The sequence below is a fragment of the Trachymyrmex cornetzi genome, unplaced genomic scaffold (assembly GCF_001594075.2).
Source record: "Trachymyrmex cornetzi isolate Tcor2-1 unplaced genomic scaffold, Tcor1.1 scaffold156, whole genome shotgun sequence".
Lineage (NCBI taxonomy): Eukaryota > Metazoa > Arthropoda > Insecta > Hymenoptera > Formicidae > Trachymyrmex > Trachymyrmex cornetzi.
Window position 1 is genome coordinate 1,453,081 of NW_017296157.1, and position 20,790 is coordinate 1,473,870.

Here is a 20,790-nt window from a genome sequence, read left to right on the forward strand (position 1 = left end):
ACTTGAACGAACAGGAATCGCTTGGTCACTAGTTACCCATATTAGTACGGTAAGGGTTAAAACATGTAATAGATCGTTACAAATCAGTACGTGATTTTAAAATTACGTATTTTGAAAAGTCACATAATAATATGTTCTTTTTTCTTCTATTTCAATCATTCAATTCTTTAAAATTCAATAATTATAAAATCACATGATGGATTAAATTATTTCTAATATCATGTGATTTTTCAAATTACATAATTTTAAAAAATTACGTATACTGATCTGGAACAATCCGATTTCATCATAATTAAAACATGTAAATCATGTAACGTTGTGATTTTTTTCAGTAGAGGTGAATTTCCTAATATATATTGCTCTTATACTCTATCTGGATTTTCGAATTATTTTCGAGATTTATTAGTAATAGATTTCCAAGTAGAGATAATAATTTAACTTTTACTGTGCAATATATTAATTAAATAGATTAAACACATTAAAAATGCAAATTTTTGTTTGAACCATTAGTATGTATTTCCAAATAAAAATCATATAATTTGATCAAATATAATTTAATAAAGTTTTGGATAAATTTTTAATTACCTGAAATTACAGACATACACAAAATAGATTTTTATGTGAAAATCCCACCAAGGCCCAAAAATTGGTAATCCAAATATAACCATATGATTTTAATATACCAATTTAATTCAAGTAAATCTATGTATTCACATTTATACAAATATGAACAAATACATTTTATGTCTAGACATACCTGGAATTTAGTGCAAGGTGATTGAAACTATATATGAAAGTATATAATAATTTCTAATTGATTAACTATATATTGCCTTGGTAAAATCTAAAATCTAAAATACTTCCTATTCTTTTTTATGCAGATGATTACAAAATCTTCTCATAGACCTTTAAACTTTCATATCTAATTTATACATGATAAAATTAATTTGTAAAAAACATACTTTAATAAAATTTATTATGTATTTAGAGTGATCTATTTATAAAAATAAAAATAATTTTTTTAATAGTTTGAAAGAAGTACATTATTTCATAACCACGTTTACCACATTTAAGCTTAATGAATTTTTTTAATAGTTTGAAAGAAGTACATTATTTCATAACCACGTTTACCACATTTAAGCTTAATGAATTTTTTTAATAGTTTGAAAGAAGTACATTATTTCATAACCACGTTTACCACATTTAAGCTTAATGAATTTTTTTAATAGTTTGAAAGAAGTACATTATTTCATAACCACATTTACCACATTAAAGCTTAATGAATTTTTTTCATGTTTAGACTATTATTTATTTAATAAAATTTTGCTCTTTAGATGACCTACGGACTAGAATAACAAATATAATTCGAGGTGTTGTAAATTAAAATATTGTAGAACTGTACATTTGTAAAACTTCAGAATCTGATCTCAGTTCATATACATACGATAAATTTATTGACAAACAATAAACTCATGGTGGAAGGAAGTCAGGTGTGCTCGTTTTTTTGACGAATTTCATACGGTTCTGTGCAGATTCCAAGTCCTTCTAAAAATTTAATAGTAGTACTGACCAATTAATGACTTATTTTGAGTATTAACAGTATTATTAACAGTACTTTTAATATATACTAAAAATAATTATTTTCAGTATTAAAAGCCAGTATTTTAGCTAGTACTATAGTATTGAATTTCTATTGAGCGAATGCGACCATTATTTAAACATTTTCACCGCGATCATTTTGAAGTAATAGCTTGAGAAACCAAAATGATCGTACTTGCCAAATAAAAACATGTAAAAATGATGATTCAGAAAAATATATTTTTATTGCTTCCCAAAAGAGAAAGTATTAATATTGAAATAAATCAACCCAGAATCACGCCACACTTGGAAAACTAAAGAAATTCTAGAATTTAAAGCAAAAATAAACACATACTATTAATTTACTTAACACAAACAGTGAAACAAAATAATGATTAACTAATCAGAATATAAACATATTTATATGAGATAATTGTAAATATATGAGAAAACTGTATGCGAAATTCACATCTTAGCAACCTATATTTACAATAATAAAATTTTGTATTAGTTATTTATCATTATATTTTTTTTTTGTGTATGTACTTCAATTTACGTGATCCATGATCTTGAAGCTCTAATCTAAACATTTTTTGTATTACCGATGATATAAAACCGATATTAGAAAGCTTCAACGTGTATACAGGGTGTTCTCACACGGAGAGAATTTTCTTTTAAAATTTATTCTGAAAATATGGTAATTATGGTACAATACAATATTTTAAAGATTTTTATCATGCACTTCAGTAAAATTGATCAAACTTATTATATACTTTATTACAGTTTTATTAATGAATGAGAGAGATTTACATTAAAATTTTTCGAGATACACCACAATATTGTCCAACAACTGTCATATTTTCAGGATAAATTCTAAGAAAAACTCTCTCTGTGCAAAAAAGCAAATGTCATGTATTTTAGACTTTTACCGTTGATTTAATCTTTTATAGTCAATATTCGTTCAGTCTTTTATATACTTAATTTAAATTACAGTTACAATAAAATGCTGAATTTGCATCATCATAGACCTATTAGGAGCTGATTCTCGATAATAACCGATGAACTGCGGTTACCCACAATTTTATAATTATGGACTTTTAATCTTCAGACCGGATACCTATATAGATCCGTAACATCTTAACGCAGAAGTATATGAGATTAGCTTAGAGCGATAATTTTTGTTATATAAATACGTTCGTTGACATTGTTAAGGATTATATAAATATGTGTTCTTTGTAATCACTGATGAAGACTGTAAGTCGAAACGTTAGAGGTTTTTTAGCGTTATATGTATGTAATTAAAATTTGAATTTTATTAATTAACTATTATTGTTGTTTATAATAAAAGCCTTGACATTTTAATTTATTGCGTAGCATTTTTACACGAGTCTATTTCTCTATACTTAATTTAATTTTTTATACTTATATCAATTTACATCATAAGTTAGTATTAAAACATTGTCATATAGCAAATTGTCACTATTAGTGTTATATAATTGATGTTTATATGATCTATAATCTTATTTCTTTTGACCTATGTATTTTATCTGTATTTTATCGAAGAGTGAACGAATATATATACGGCGTAAGAACAGTTATTTTGAATAATTACGCTTATTGCAGTGAAGATATCACCTACATAAAATGAAAAGTCTCGTGCTTTACGCCTGTATTTTAATAATTGCTGTAAATATTCTGTCAATAAACTACTTTAACTATTTCAATAAACTATAAAGGAGTTATTTATAATAATATGTATTAAAAACTATATAAAATAAATGAAATAAATATTTTGTAAGTTTCAGCCGTCTAGTTCAATAGAACTAAAAAAAATTAAAAATATAATAGAAACTACTGTGAATGATGTTGAAGCTTGCCAGGCTGAAAATAATGTGACTGATGGTAAGTTATATCTAATTATTATTGCATATTATTGAAGATCCTTGTGATCGTCATCTAAATTCTCTCATCAATATTTTAGTTTAATTTTCAAATTTTGTTTTATCAAATTTGAATATTTTTCTTACAATCTTGTAATGTTTATTTAAACTTTTTTTTTTAAACTGTCTTTTACATTAATTGTTTTTATTTTTTAGCTGATGTATACGGTCTCGAAGACATGGGGTCTGACTTACCCACCCAACCCGAAAATGAAGAAAGAACAAGAAAAATGGGCTGCTGGATTGCGTGTGCCTTAAAAAGACAGAATTTAGTAAGTGTTTTCAAATATGCTATACGTATTTTATATGTATATAATGTCCAACAATGCAAGATTAATATATCGTAATAAAATTTTAAATTATTCGAAACTTAATTTCTAATGTAACAATTATGAATGCAATTAATAAAACACATTGTTGCTTATACATATATATTTATTGCTGCATATACATATATGTTCAATGTAAAATTATACAAAAGTTGATGTTATTATATGGTGTTAGTAAAAATATTATGCTATAATATACTTAATTTAATAAATATGTTTTAATTTACATATAGCGCTTAAATTCTGCAAAATAATTAAAATAAATTCACGTATTTTACTTTGATTCCTAATTTCTTCTTAATAATGTTAGATGGACGAAGATTCAAACATTAACGAACCGCAAATTCATGTAAGAATAAATTTAGAGTATGGTGATTTTCCTGATCAAGCCATTGTTCACCGAATTGGGAGTAAATGCATGAAAGAAGGTAAGATATATATCTTGAATTATATATGTTATTTGATTGTTTAGTTCAACAAAAATGTTCACACGAAAGCGTTTTTGTTTCGAACAATTTCCGAAATTTAATATGTAGTTGCAAAATTACTGTTAAGAAAGAGATATTACATACTTTTTCTAATAATTTCTTGTACAAGTGACACATTATTTATAGATTATAATAAATTAAAAAAAATTTTAGTTCTCATTTCCTAGAATATGTAGACTTTACCTCTTTGACATACTGTATAAATTACCCTAAAGTTAACAAGAAATAAGGAATTACAAAAAAATTATTATGTACGCTTTATGTATTTGCACTTGTATAATGCTTTTAGAATGTTATAGTTGTTATAAAAATACAATATCTATAGGAAACATGATTAAGTATTTATTTTTTTAACTATATTATTTTGAATTTTTATTTGTACAGTGAGAGATATTACGCAAGAATGTGAGAAAAGCTTCTCCCTGCTTGTATGTGCTGCAAAAGCTGTAATGGAGGAACGGAAATATTTGTTAAATCACTAGTCAATTTAACTTGTGATATTACTGTGGTAGTTTAGTAGAGTTAACGTTTTCAAGACCAAAAAATTATTTCGGCGCGCGTTTCTGGGGACTACATACGATAGTATATAAATTCACACAAGAATCATACAGGCATTTAAGATCCAGCTAGACCGTTTAAGGCTTTAATTTCTATAATTTGTGTTATCACATATACGGTCCTATAATATGTTATATAAGTAATTAATTCATGTACCAATATTTTTATTGATATAAAGGATGATTATTGAAATAATAACTTATGCCTTTATGTCAATAAAAATATACATTAATCACTTATGTTAGTGACAGCCCGTAATATAGACTTTCTTAGTGTACATACAATACAATACAATTTATATTAAATAAAACTGTACACTTATATGTATTCTATAATACTCTAATCGTTCACCGAATCGTATCTTTCTAATAAAGTTGCATATACAAAAATTGTGTTTTATTTAGTTACATATAATTTGTTCAATTAAATTTGAAACATTTATAAAATCAAATTTTTTACTTTGCGTTATATATGTAAAGTTTTTTTACTGATAAAAATATATACTTTTTGTAATATCATTACTATAAAACTTTTTTAACAAATATAATATATTTTTATCTCTTATTTTTATTATTATATAAGTACAATATCCTTCTGTTATATCGTAACATGAATTAAAGTCTTTTTAATTAATGTAGTGAAACTTTCTTATTTTATTATTCCTGTGATTCATCTTTACATCTTAATTTTCTAAAATTATTAGAATAGTCCTTATAGAAAAGTACTACTGAGCACTAGGAGTATTTTGAGACACTACTGTACTACAGCACCGCTACACTACTGTAGTAGTGCAGAAGTGTTTTGTAGTTCTGAGACTGCTGAGTAGTGCTAAGATCTTTCATATATCCGCGTTTCGGCAAGATACAAAATGCAAGAAACGAATATGCATCACAGAAAGTAACTATTAATAACGGTATTCAAAAAAAAGCGCTTTCAGAGACTCTATAAGAACACTTTGATCGAGTTAAGAGTAAGTAACGGATTTCATTTACGTATGCCTCTTTATAGGGATCCGCGTCATTTTCTCTTTACGGATTTACGGAAAACGAGTCCATCGTGCGGCGATATTGCATACTATGTTGCTTGCAGAGTATTATATGTACGCTGTGGACGCCGCCAACCAAGCGGTGTAATACGCAGTACCAACTATGCCGCTTGCAGAGTATTATATGTACGCTGTGGACGCCGCCAACCAAGCGGTGTAATACGCAGTACCGACGCAAGATAGACTTGTTTTCCGTAATGCTGGATTCACACTGCATCCGATTTGCGTCGTACGAAGCTCTGCAACCAATCAGAAAACAGGATTCCGATAGATTTTGCTTCGTATCATCGGAATCCTGTTTTCTGATTGGTTGCAGAGCGTACTATTTATCCTATACATTCTATCTCACATTATCCTACACGTCTTATCTTGACATAGTTTAAAGGCAGTTTCATAGCATGTCGGCCATGTTTAGTACTCTCCTTAGCACCTTTGTCATACTGACTTAAACCGGTTGCGCCTCTCTGATAAATCTAGAACTCTACTTACTCTTAGCTCGATCTGAGTGTTCTTATTGGTCGTGTTCAGCAGACTCAACTGTTGTGAAGCAGATCCGTGAGCACTTGCTGCTATTGGTGTATTCTTCTAGATCATCCAATAGCAGCGAGCGCTCAGCCGCTCACGGATCCGCTCCACAACAGTGAACAGTTGAGTCTGCTGAACGCGACCATAGAGTCTCTGAAAGCGCTTTTTTAAAAATAGAATTATTAATAGTTAGTTTCTGTGATGCATACTCGTTTCCTGCATTTTGTATCTTGCCGAAACGCGAATATATAGAAGATCTTAGCACTACTCAGCACTATTGAACACTTCTGCACTACTACGTAGTGTACGGTAGTGTACAGTAGTGCCTCAAAATACTCCTAGTACTCAGTAGTACTTTTCTACAAGGGAGGTAAACGGTAGAATAAAAATTACTTGAAAATTTTTAATTCGTACAGAAAAAATATTTTTTTAAAAATATATTTATAATAAAATTTTTCATTATTTTTAAATATTATTTTTCTAAAATTTAATAATATTTATGTAAAAAAAACTAACAAGGTATGTATGTTATTATGTATTAATCTACATCGCGCGTCTATAATAATTACTATAGAAAAAAGTGGAGAAATTGTATTTATCTAAGGAGAATTTATTGCTGTAAGGTAGTTTTTAAAGTTGAAATCGATACATGCACACACACGCGCGCGCGCGCGCGCACACACAGAGGAACACAAACTATACACATATATTCCTTTATCGATATATGTTCTCAAATTAAATAATTTTTTATTTGATAATGTTGTATTTGACAAAAAATAAAAAAGCCAAAAATCGTCCGTTGAGTAATTATATGCATAGAAATTGTTTTATGGAATGTTGATTAGGAAATAAAAAAATATTTTTATTAAGCCAATATCAATATAGAATTAACCTATATGGTTTAATATAGAATTAATATAAACTTTGCAAAAATAATATAAAAATTGGAAAAATTAAAATTTAAACAAAAATCGCATATGTAATTCTCAGTATGTTATGTATGTCTGGAGTTATAATTTCTTTTAGTAATTTATCATTTTATTATCACATCCATATGATATTTTTAAATGATCCCTATAGGACCTCACAACTTTAATTTACGTATTTACTGCTGACAGAAATAAATTTTATATTATCTGGTTCTGGAAAGTTTTCTTATAAAGGAAGTACTTTTATAGCAGTAATTAATACCAAAAAAAGCTAAATATGACATTTATTTTGTTTTTTATTGCAAGAATATATTATTAATTATTTTTATGATAAAAATAAACATTTGAACACATTATTAATTATTTTTATAATGAAAATAAACATTTGAACCTATTAATAATGATTTTTATGATGAAAATAAATATTTGAACATATAAATGATTTTTATGATGAAAATAACATAAGTAATATAAACAATATAAGATTATAGGTAACATAGGTAACTTCAATAGATTAGGTTAGGTTAAGTTACCTATACAAAATGTAAAATAAATTTTGAGGCACATTTAAGTTTATTTATTAATTATTTGTCAATACGGATATTCTGTCACAACGGGATTATGCGGCAAAACGTTTGTTTATAGCATCCTAACCTATATTAGAGGAAATGATAGTACTTCCATTTTACCCGAATAAAAGTAATGGCGTATTGCCCCAAGACGCCATTTTATCTTGTAATGAGCCTATACAATACGACTGTTAAGAAAATGAATCAATGACATACTGAATATATTCATTTTAACCCATATTTATAGGTTAACAAGCTATTCGAGCTAAATATTGTGTAACGCTTGAATAATAACTTATATAAGACACTATGAAAGCACGTTTTCGTATACCATGCCGTCATATCATATTTACCTCATAGAAACAATACCGTTGCCAGGAAATTGTTGATGCTTATGCAAGATATCAAGCACACAATTATGCACGATGCTGTAGCACTGACGGAAGCACTGCTAATCGGTATCACTGTAAAACAAAAGGTGTGGCATATTCCCCACACTGCCGTATTACCCGCACTTACCCTATACATTTTTAAAACGTATCAAAAATTTATTTTCTAATTATTTTACATTAATAAATAAATATATGTAATTCATTATTTGTCCTACATTTCAAAATGAATTATGACCGATTAAAATAAATAGGTATTTATTTAATATATAAAACGAGAAAAGAATTTTCAATATATTTTATCAATGCTCAATATCTGTTTAACCACTTACGAAAATAAAATCTGTAGAGTACAAAATTTATATATGAACTAAAAAATGGACATCTTTTTATCGGATAAACTGTTAGTTTATATATATATATATACATATATATATATAAACGTGCGTGCGTGCGTGTAAACTTTGTGCTGTGTAAATTTTATTTTCGAAACTGGATACATTGTATATGTATATGAATACATAAAGATTGCATAAAAACAATACACTAAATATTAAAATAATACTTATAATGACATGATTTTTACACAAAATTGTGCATGTAACAATGTTATTATTTACAATGTTAGTACTCTTAGAGAATTCATATCATTATTCATATTATATCAACTTAATTAAACTTTTTTCATTCACAATAATGTTGATCACAATAAAAGAATTTCCTTTAATATTTCGTCTCTATGGATATAGTATTATTTTTTCTTTTTTGTTGACACAATCCATTCCTGTTGTAGTTCACGTAACATTTGTGGCGTTAAGAGCCCTTCCACTATTAATCTTTCAGTCAATTTACCTTTACCCATGCCACGTTTACCAGTTCCTTTAAAATCTAAAAAAACATTACGTATAATTTAGCACTCAAGCATCGCAATTGAGTTGTTTTTTTATGCATGATAAAAGGATTTACCTCTATAGAAATTTTGCTTTTGCGTCTGCAACTCGAAACTATCGGTCTCTCCACCTAAAAAAAAAAAAGATTTTCCTGTGTTAAATATTTCACAATTATTATAAAAATCAAATTTGGTATAACATAAAATTACACGCACGCACGCACGCACAAACATATAGTTCTATGCGAGGAAAATTTTAAATTATATTATAAATATTTTTTACGTTTCAAAAAAAATCACGCTTACCTGCTTCCGAATGGAACAATAAAGTTGTTAATTTAACTATTCCTGCCTCGATGAGTGCATCGAGTTCCTTCTGAATGTCACGGACCATTTCAGCATCCGGGAACAGGTCCATGAAACGGTAACTACAAAATATAAGATAATGAAAATGAGAACGTCAAAAAAACAATGATACATAATTAAGAATAATACAATCTCTCATTATACCTTAGCCATAAATAAAGATCTAATACATCAAAAACGCCTTCCAAATGCACTAGATCGATGATAGTTCTTGGCATTCGAAAGGGCCACCCGATGTGTTGGCATAACCAGTTGAATGTTATTGCATCATTTTTACTGTATTGACGTGCAAACTAAAAAAAATACATATTTATATATACTAGAAACATAAGAATAAAAATTGAAATTTTATTTTCTAAAAATAAAGCAGATCTTATATTAATACTAATTCTTTTTCCATAATTTTAATTATTAGCTTTAACAGTCGATATATAAGTAATATAATGCTTAATACTTATATATGTGTGTGTGTGTGTTACATATTTATAAATAAGTAAAAATTATATAACAAGAACATGGTGCACACATAGGGTGATTTCCGATTAATCGGTGCACAACAAAATACGTATCTTGCGCGGAGTGGCAATAAAACATGCTGTATCATGTCGGCTAAGAATTTAAAGTCATCTATGTGACACATAAAGTAAAGGGAATCGTCGACTGTGCACAACGATACAAAAATATCCTAAAATAGATAAAGCATTATAAGCGGAATTATTTATGATTCATTACAATTAATTCCATTGTCATCTCCGTGCGAAATCTACCATTAGATTTGATAATGACGAGTTTGGCAAATGATAAGCGTACAGCTCAATTTGATCCGCCGTTGGATGGAGACCAGCTTGCGTTATTGTTTCTGGTGTTTGATTCAACAAATTTTTCAAAGTAGGTAGATCCTCTCGTTTAAATGTAGTTACATAGCCCTGTGAAGTAAACGCGGGGTAACTATAATTTAATACTTCTACATTTTCCTCTGTATTGTCTTTTTTTGTGATGTTCAGAAATAAATTAGATTATTACTTACTGTTTCCCAAGCTGTGCCATAACGTCCAGCACGACCTGCTATTTGTAAAGCCGCCGACACAGATATAACTTCCATTTCTTTTTCACCTTTTTCATTAGATGTTGGCTGAATTAACGAATAAAATATAATTCTTCGAATATGCCTAGAACGATACATGATACTTTTAAGACAATCATTTTTAATTATATACACCTATATTACTTAAAACCTCAAACAATAAACGTATATATATAGATTCAAATTCAACATATACATGCATAAAACTTACAAATTCAAACCCATTCCAATGGCATTGGTTGCTACCAAGATTTTACAAGAATTGTTAGGATCGTTAAATTTCGCAGCTTGCGCCAGCTTGGTACCTGGTGGTAAGCTGCCATATATTACAGCCACTTCTTTTCCTTTGCTCTCAAGAGAACGCGACACAGTATATATATCGTTTTTGTTAAAGCAGACTATGCAATCTCCCGGCATAACGTTATTCAACATTTCGACAGCTCGGTTTTCTATCTCTAGTTCTGTTAATCGTTTATATCTGCGAACTTCTACATTTTCGCCCGTTGAAACGCATATAGCTTTTACCTATACGTTGCTTTTAGTTAATAGACGTCAAATATTAGAACATAATTCGTAAATGTATAATACAAAGATAAAAGATACCAATTCTATAGCAGCAGCTTCACCACACAAATGTATCTCATCCGCAGGAATTCCTAGAAGGGCCCTTGTCCACGCCCAGCCTCTATTAAGATCACGCATTAATTGAATTTCATCAATCACTGCTACTTCATCTGCAATAGATTGTGATCGTATTTTCTTGTGTAAATGTTAAAGATGCCAAAGTACTCACAATTATTTTGTAGATTTGCCATTTCTACAGAACAAGATAAATGACTTGCTGGATTATCATAGCCTTTGACACATTTCCGTTCTTCTCCAGTTAATAAATCACATGGTGTTCCCTAAAAATAATGTTAAATACCTTTATTATATCTTTATTATCTTTGATGAATGTAACTAAAATAAATATATATCTACCCTTTCATTGCATTTATGAAATACTTCTACAACCAGTAACTTTAGCGGTGCGCAATATACCCCGCTTTTTGCAGTAATAAATCTTTCTAGAGCATGATAAGTTTTTCCACTGTTTGTTGGTCCAGCGTGAAAAATTATTTTTCTATTTTTTGATCTTGCTAGCGGATACCTAAATAATCAAATTTTGTTATTTTTGTAGAAAACATCTTTTTTTTTAATATTAGAAAATACATTATAATCTACTTAAAATAATAATATAGTAATTGTGTATTAATAAGATAATAAATCTTGATAACTTTAATATTATGTAAATTTATATTTTTTTCTTACCAAGTAGCAGGACTTCGTAGATCACTAATCTTTTTGAGATCATCTAAGCAATCAAGATGTGGAAATATTTTCTTGGCATGACTCATGAAGTACGGAAAAATATCAGCAATGTTTCCAGCGCCTTGCAGGATATCACTCAGGACTACATAGAGATCCACAGGTAATGATTCCGTTCCTACGCAATACTGTTTAAAGTTTGTGAAAGCCTGTCCCTGAAGATAGCCTAAAATCAATTCCACAATTAAAAACCATGATCAGCGACATATATATTTGAATTCCTACACACTATGTAATCCATATTGCTGAGCTAATTCCTTGATTTCTGTCTTGTTTGAGAAGGTATTCAATATCTTTAAGAGATCTGTCTTCTTCAAAGAAGATCCAGTTAATTCAGCGCCGACATTTATATCATCTGGATTTGGTTTGATGGGTACAGGGTGGAACAAAGATTCCGGTACGTTTGTATTACTGTCGCTTTTCTTGCCTCTGCATGGTTGGACATAATTTGTGCCGAGAGCTGTTGACCTAGCAACAAGCAATGAAACAAATAAAACAGGAATCATAGTAGAAATATTAGGCTTGCTCTTTTTAGCTGAACTCTTGCATCAGTTTATCTTTCTTCCTTTTCTCTTCAGGAGGAAAGAAGAAGATGAACTGGTGCAACAGTTCAGCCAAAAAGAACAGACCTATTCTTGATACATCTTAACTTTGCAATATACAATTTATTAGACAAAAAGAAGATAAAGAAGAGATATGATCAAAGTGTATAGATACATAATCTTTAATATCTAATTCTAACATATGTATATGTATACACACCTGCGTATGAATGCTGCCGCTGACAAAGCGCTTTTTCGCATCAACTGTTCTGTCATGGCACATTTAATAAGTATCATCTTTCTTTCAATCGTGGACAAAATCTTGTCAAAACATCGCAGGAAATCAGAAGTACATAGCTCGCAACCTAATGTATGTACATCGATCAATCGTATTAAACAGTATTCTTCTTTTTCTTCTTTAATTAAGGATTTTAGGGCGACTGTTACCAACGCCGATTAACTTAATCGACGATTAACTCAATCAGCAGAATTACTATTATAGATAGGAGATTTTCATTATTTTTATAACAGTTAAGTATACGAGCGCAGAGATAGAAGTATATCATGAAGAGATGAGGTTAAGAACGATATACAGTAGTGATGGGAAATCCTTTTCCGATTCTTGAAAAAAATCGATTATTTTAGGCTCAAAATAATCGATTATTATCTGATTCTTCGGAATCTCGATTCTTACTGGATCGATTCCTTTTTTTAGAGAATCGGTTCCTTTTTGGCTAATCGCAGTCGAATTATGAGAATAATTTATTGTGATTGGTTGATCAGGGCCATTCTCCCGCTAAGAAAAAGATCACGTGATTAATTTGATGCTCGAATCGAGTGTCGAGCGTCAACTGTGAAGGCGCGATTTCACGCTGATGCTAGACGCTCATTTTCAGCGTCAAAACAGGTCACGTGATCAAAATTGACGAATACCAAGCGTTAATTTTGATCACGTGACCTGTTTGGACGCTGAAAATGAGCGTCTAGCGTCAGCGTGAAATCGCACCTTAAGAAATTGATCAATCACAGTCGAATGTAAGAAGAATAATCGACTGTGATTGGTCAATTTCTTACTCTTACTTCTTACACCGTGTATTGTAGACGGGCCTTTAAGGAGGTATAAAGCTGGAAACACAATAGATACAGGCACTAGGCACAAGCAACAGGGAATAACGAGCCGTCCAATCAGAGCTCTGGGATATAATATCGAACTTATACCCCAAAGCTCTGATTGGACGGCTCGTTATTCCCTGTTGCCTGTGCCTATTGCCTGTGTCTATTGTGTTTTCAGCTTTACCGTCGAAATCGCCCGTATACTACCGCCAGTACATTCATTTTCAGTTTGAGAACTACGCGACTACGTACATTTTTTGACACTATCGATAAAATCGTATCGTCGAAAATAGATGTGGTTCGTCTCTGTACTAATTCCTCAGGATAGAAGCGTGCCAACTGTCCTCAGGAGGGATAGTTTAACCCCGGATCTACAATAGGGTTTTAAGCCTTAAGCCATAAGAAACTGACCAATTACCCCGGATCTACAATAGGTGTTTTAAGCCTTAAGCCGTAAGAAATTGACCAATTACAGTCGAATTACAGAAGAATAAGCGACTGTGATTCGCCCATTTCTTATGGTTTAAGGCTTAAAACTCTATTGTAGATCCGGACTTATCTCGAATATTATCACAGTCGGTATTTGTACAGCGATTGGTAGATATGTGGAATTACCGAAAGATAGAAAGCTTTATCCTATTGTAGATCCGGGGTAATGAGTCTTTGAACGAAAAAATTTTAATTTCGTATCTTCTATATATGTAAATAAAAGTAATTGAATGTTATTAAACGAAATTGAAAATTCAAACAAGGTAATATAGTGCGAATTTTGTCTTATAATATTTATCTTATAATATCTTATAAAATTACGAAGTTGTTTCTTTATGCAAATTTTCAGCCCGTTTTTGCCAAACCTTGAAAATGAAGGTCAAGATCATTGTCAATGTCATAGTTCAATCAGCCCCTTCATATCCAACAATTTTTGTTTTAAACATTTTTTTATTTAATCGCGATGTTTCGAGTTATTTGGTTGTCTAAGTTAAATTTTTTTTAATACCTGAAGGATATAGGTATATTGTAACGTATATAATATTTCAAAATCAGGCATCCACTTTTTTCTAAAAATCAATAATCAAAAACTGACAATCGGCCCCGGTCTCCCCTACTTAATCTAAATTTGACTAGACTTTTATTATTATTATAGTCAAATAGGGGAAATGATGATCTTACCTTGTGAATAATATATTGAGCTTGTCGCCCCAGGTATCAAAAAGACGTAGCAAATCCGGATTTTTGGAGTATTACATACAATATATGTACCATGATAGGTATATGTATTTATAACATGGTATATACTTGTAAAAATTCGTCTATCTTCACCTATTACGTTCATTTGTTTCTTCTAGTTTACGAATGACGCAGAGTTGCTGCATGGCGAGCAAAGGGTTAATTTCCTGTAAAATATAAGCTAAATCTGCTAAATATAAAGAATGTGCCGTCTTTCTTGATAACGTAATGTGTAAGCGACGCTGCGTTAAGATACACAAGAAAATATATATGCAATCTGATCTTAAGAAGACATCATTCAATAGAAATTGCAAAAACTTTATTTCTGCAAATGTGTTTATGCAGTTTGTACCTCCCGTAAATTTCGCAAGTTGGAATGCGCTGCGCGAGATGAAAATCCGACAAGATCGGAAATTCAACGACGTCTTGGCACTACGCTGGCACAAGTTCTTTTCGACTACAGTCATCAGGAAGCTGTGAAGCTGTTAGATTCAGCACCTGCCAAACTTTCACAACAATTATGTTGCGCCTCACAAGACAGTCAATTAAAGACAGACGTGATGGGAACGTGGGCGGAAAAGCAGAAAATTCTTAAATCATATCTACATAGTGATATTCTAGGTAATACTTACTGGATTTGAATTAGATGAAACATCAAAAGTGATCCATATACTTATATTTATGCTCGTTAACATATTATAAATTCTTGATTTATCAGCACTGGGCGAAGGAGAGCTGAAGAAGTTTCAGGCAGAGATCGAAACAGTGACGCAGAAAAAACTGAGGGATGAATTTGCAGAGGAATGTCGTATACTTGAAGCTGAAAAGAGATTTGCCATTAGACGCAACGCGGATGAAATTCATGCTAAATATGAGGAATATTTCAAGGCCGCTCAGCAGGAATTGGCGGAGAAGTTGCAGGTGACCAGTTTACACAACATGTAATGAATAAAAATTTATTTAAAATTATACAACAGGTAGAGTTGATAGATGCAGATGCCAAACGCAATAAGGAATTGCAAAAGGCCATCATAAAAGCGCAAATGGATACAACACACGATGTGCTAAGAAAAATTCGACCTCAGATGAATTGGGTTGTTACATCTCTTTATAATGAACTTGAGCAAACTCGTCGGGCACAGAAAGAAAAAATGATTGTTGATTTTAATAACATTATGAGGTATCCAAAAATGTGTAAATAAAATAACCAGATAGCCTTTATAGCCTACCTAAGTTTTGCAATTTTTTTTTAATTTTTTGCTAAGTGTCCAAAATTGAAAACTGATAGTTATATTTAATAGAAGAAGCATATATTTTTTAATATTAAAAAAAATATGAGATTATTTACATACAAGATAAATCAGAGTAGTTGAATTAGTTTTTTATCCTATAAAAAAATTATCAATTACATACCTAATTATCGACTTAACGATATAGATCGGATGCATAAATAACATCATTAGCGTTTTTTCGTTATGCAACCAAAAGCAACCACAGCTAGGGCTATCTTTGTCTTCTGATCCCTGAAGACGAAGATAGCCTTAATTGTGATAGCTTCTAATTACATAACGAAAAAACGCTTTATATAAACTGCTAGTTTGAGCGCAAAAACCGGCACGTTTGATGTTGAGTTATGAAAATTGTTACAAGTTATTAAAAATGCATCTTTTTCTCAGTGCCAAATCAGTAATTCTCACCATGTATTCACGCATCCAACTGTATCGTTAAGTCGATAATTAGATGTGAGGTCGATAATTTTCTTGTAAGGTAAAAAACTGGTTTAACTATTCTGATTCACTCTGTATGTATACCCAATACGTGGTTTAAGTATGTTTTTCTCTTTTTCGTAAAAAAATGTCTTAAAAAATGGAAAATAAATTGATCTAATGTAAACACTTATAATATGATTACTTATTTATTTATTTATTTATTATTAATTATTTTACTTATTCCTACAACGTTTAGTAGGTGAATTATAATCCATGTTTAGAATATCAAAAGTAGCAAAAACATTACAATTATGGCTTATTAATATTAATTGCCAATTATGGCAATGAATTACTCAATATGCCTAAAAAAAAGTTGGCCATATTTATTCTACTTTACAAAGAGGTTTTTTTTGGTTATAAATAAAACGCTATAGAAAATATATAAACTAAATACAATGTTGTAAAGTATTATATATAGAGAGATACAGTAATGTAAATTCTGAAAATTAATAATCCATCATCTCTTGATAGAAAGCTTGCTTACCTACAAAATATTACATCATTCTGCATTTTGCTTTATTATTAATAACAGAATGAACAAACATTAAGCAATACACTATTTCAATCAAATCATTTCGACAGCCTGTATGACTTATTAGTATTATCTATTGAATTAATTGTGTAATTACCCATAAACAGCGAGTGAATTATATTGAGTTACTAGATAGGCTATATATAGGGTTCGATTACCTTGTTACCTTTTAAGTTTTCGAAATATCGTAATATATAAAATACTGCACTTTTGATTTTTATATACAAAGGGAACAGCATCTCAAACTTGATGCAAGGATCAAGGAAATTGAGAGTAAGAAAGTGGAAGAGTTGCGTGCTCAACGTCATGAACTCGAAACACGAAATGTAATGAATATTATTTATACTTTTTTCATGGAAAGATTACGTAGCAGTTTACAATTGCAAGCAATAAACAAATATTTTGAGGTAAATATATATATATATATATATATATAAAAACAAGAAGAAACTATAAATATAATGAGTGAGAAGATTACAAAATATCGCAGTAAGAATAAAATGCTTCAAGAAAAAATTGATTCTCTTACTAAAGAATTTCAAAAATTTATAAATTTTGCATTTAATACCTTACCAGAACATGCCGACTTTTTATTACCATTAGATTTACTTTCTGTAAATAGTACAAACAAAGAGGATAGTAAGAAAAAAGGCGATAAATAAATTAAGGACAAAAAATATACTTTATTGGAATAAAATGTTATATATACATATATATTATAACAAATAAAATATAATTATCAGAATGAATAAATGTTATTTATATTTTATGATACATATTTTGTATTTCTCTATTTAAGTTGTTTGTATTAAGAAATAAATTACATAATTTTATTTATATTTATTTTATATTTTTATCAGTGAATTATATTACTAACCGTGTTTATAAATATTGATGTTATACTCTTATGGGCTCGTGATCTTTGAACATTCCAATTGACCCAATCCAGCTTTCTCTTCTCTGTCCTATATAATAAATACAACTCTTTTTACACGTCTCTGATCAGATTCACAAATACATCGACAGAGTAATAAAAATTATCTCGTCAATACAAATATGTTAATCAAGCTATTAATCTTGTTAAAAAGGCAACGTATGTAATACAGTCTCACGTATTACATATATTATTAATGACAACTATCTCTTATTTCAATGATTTACAAAATCATGTCACAAATATGATTGTTGAATTACAAAATTTCTTCATTTACTTCTTTATTTTAAAACTATGACGCCTCTGATGCTTTGATCCTTATATTGTAAGTTGTTCAGCTCCAAAAGTCCATATACGCGCTATTGATAACCAGGGACCGGCTCAAAAAATTTCGGTCCGGATAAAGATTCGAATCTAAATCCAATTTTTGATTCCCATCCTTTTACCGTAACAGTTACCGGAATCGATTGGATTTCGGTCTTTTTAAGTTTCGATTTTTGGTAATCATATATCTGTAATGTTATCAGTAAAAGAACTAGATACCGAAAGTTGAGTAGCCTTGGACTATAAGCATAATCAGGCAAAAATTTTAATTCGTGATGTAATTTCGGTCCGAGTGCTTGTCGATAACTGATCAAAATGTTCAGTCATTAATCTATGAAAAACAAATCTCTAAGGCCCAGTTTCACAACTGACTGTTAACTCTTAACCGCGCGCGAGGTTCAACTTATTCATTATCTCTTTTCAATTCTAGAATTGGAAAAAGATGAGAAATTAGTTGAATCTCGGTTAAGAGTTAACCGTCAGTTGTGAAACTGGGCCTAACACATTTTATTAATCCGTCCTTTAAGATACAAATACTAAAGAGAAAGTGGTTTATTTTATCTAAATCCAAAAAAATGTTATGTAAAATACAAGAGAATAATTTCTTGCTTCTGACATGCGACTATAACGAGAGAACGGGAATTACGTCATTATGTGTTTGCATAGCAAAACATTTGCCTCATAATAAGATTTTATTCGGACCGACAAGAATTAAACGCTAAGTATAAGCATATTCAGGCCTATGACGGTCAAAGCTAGATCTATTTTGCCTAAATAATTTCCAGTGAATTATCTATATCCTATATATGTACATGCATATATATCATATTTTTGTAGTTTAATTGCGTTAGATAAAGTCCGGAAAAATTTCGGCGCGCAGTTTGAATAACTACAAAAATATGATATATATGCATGTACATATTTAGGATATAGATAATTCACTGGGAATTATTTAGGCAAAAAAGATCTAGCTTTGACCGTCATAGGCCTGAATATGCTTATACTTAGTATTTGCCTCATATATTTATTCCCTATTTATGCATTATTTCTCATTGAATCATTTATTTTTGTAAAATATTATGGATAGACCAACAATAAAAAAAACTTTAAATAATCATAGTATAATAGTATAATAGTATCGTAGTATATATAATAATCATAGAATAATAGTAAAATAAAAGATGTTTTTTAATTTTTTAAACGATCGATATAATCAATATTATATAGATGTTATTTTAAAAGTAGAGAAGAAAAAATATATCATTGCATAATTTTATAAATAATCTTTCTTAATATTTGTTTAAAATTGATTGCTATTGTTGTTCACTCATTTTCACTAAGAGAGTTTTCTTTTAATATTAGCTAGATTATTGATGAAAACAGGAAGTATTAGATTTCAAATTATTTACATTTATAACAAATGAGTTTTATTTAAATGATTAAAAAATATTATAAATACTATAATAAGAGATAATATTTTAATTATAAATATTATAAATAAAATAATTATAAATATAATGTTATAAATAATTATTATAATATTACTGTTATAATAATTATTCTAATATTATAAATATTAATATTATAAATAATAATATTATAACTACTATAATAAAAGATTCTTCTGAAGTAAGATTAAGTATCAGAGAGAGAGAGAGAGAGAGAGACATTAATTTATTTAACGTTTATTAAATGTTATTTTACATCTTAATTTTTCATTTGAAATAAATGATTGGAAAACATGCGCATAAAATGAGAAGATACTGCGTAAAATGTTACAAAACTAATTAAAAAATGTTTGAGTGGAAAATGATGAAAAATTTAACCAAAAAAGTCATAACTTTTTGTAATACCTGTAAAGGGAAATTCCATCTTTGTTTAAATTGTTTTAATAAATTACATTATATAATTTTTGATAAAGTATTATATTCTCCACTTATTACTTTAAGTTTCTCAAGGATTGACATCGCCTAAAGTTTAGGCCCTAAACGAAATGTTTTTTCTCGGTACGCTAGGATCGGCGCGGCGGTGTAGCCTAAACAAAAAGTTGAGTCAAGAGGGTAACCACTAGCTGAAATATTGTCCCACAGATTACATAATTTCATCTGAGAGATTACAAATAATTTTTTTCACTACTACCATGAAGTAATTTGGTAAAATATACGATTTTATTTAATATTATACAATGATTTCTCGTGGTTGCATATATGATTATCGGATTATATATAGAGATTTTATATAAATTTTATAATGATTTCGAGGATTTTGTCCCACGATTACATTAAGTGGTTA

General features: G+C 29.4%; 3 protein-coding genes across 4 annotated transcripts; 2 read left to right on the plus strand and 1 right to left on the minus strand.

Moving 5' to 3' along the window:
• The first annotated feature begins 3,167 nt into the window (after positions 1 to 3,167).
• On the plus strand, positions 3,168 to 4,860 carry LOC108758354 (pheromone-binding protein Gp-9). Of its 2 annotated transcripts, none has more exons than XM_018503247.1 (5): positions 3,168 to 3,264; positions 3,378 to 3,480; positions 3,675 to 3,790; positions 4,158 to 4,275; positions 4,720 to 4,860. In XM_018503247.1, the coding sequence occupies exons 1-5, from the start codon at positions 3,223 to 3,225 to the stop codon at positions 4,815 to 4,817; spliced, it is 477 nt and encodes a 158-aa protein (XP_018358749.1). In that variant the 5' UTR covers positions 3,168 to 3,222; the 3' UTR covers positions 4,818 to 4,860. The 2 variants fall into 2 exon arrangements, with proteins under 2 accessions (XP_018358749.1, XP_018358750.1); XM_018503248.1 differs by having other exon boundaries at positions 3,177 to 3,264; positions 3,384 to 3,480.
• Positions 4,861 to 9,084: 4,224 nt separating this feature from the next.
• On the minus strand, positions 9,085 to 13,040 carry Suv3 (Suv3 RNA helicase). The gene is made up of 14 exons (XM_018503182.1): positions 12,820 to 13,040; positions 12,287 to 12,525; positions 12,001 to 12,223; positions 11,671 to 11,839; positions 11,483 to 11,594; positions 11,293 to 11,423; positions 10,901 to 11,214; positions 10,633 to 10,774; positions 10,373 to 10,531; positions 10,110 to 10,290; positions 9,750 to 9,897; positions 9,546 to 9,667; positions 9,317 to 9,370; positions 9,085 to 9,238 (listed from the first exon to the last, which is right to left on the minus strand). Exons 1-14 carry the CDS (start codon positions 12,894 to 12,896, stop codon positions 9,102 to 9,104), a joined length of 2,208 nt encoding a protein of 735 aa, XP_018358684.1. The 5' UTR covers positions 12,897 to 13,040; the 3' UTR covers positions 9,085 to 9,101.
• A 2,022-nt stretch (positions 13,041 to 15,062) lies between these two features.
• On the plus strand, positions 15,063 to 17,690 carry LOC108758349 (uncharacterized). Its single transcript, XM_018503243.1, has 5 exons — positions 15,063 to 15,171; positions 15,285 to 15,560; positions 15,658 to 15,860; positions 15,917 to 16,119; positions 17,470 to 17,690. Exons 1-5 carry the CDS (start codon positions 15,168 to 15,170, stop codon positions 17,675 to 17,677), a joined length of 894 nt encoding a protein of 297 aa, XP_018358745.1. The 5' UTR covers positions 15,063 to 15,167; the 3' UTR covers positions 17,678 to 17,690.
• Positions 17,691 to 20,790: the final 3,100 nt, after the last annotated feature.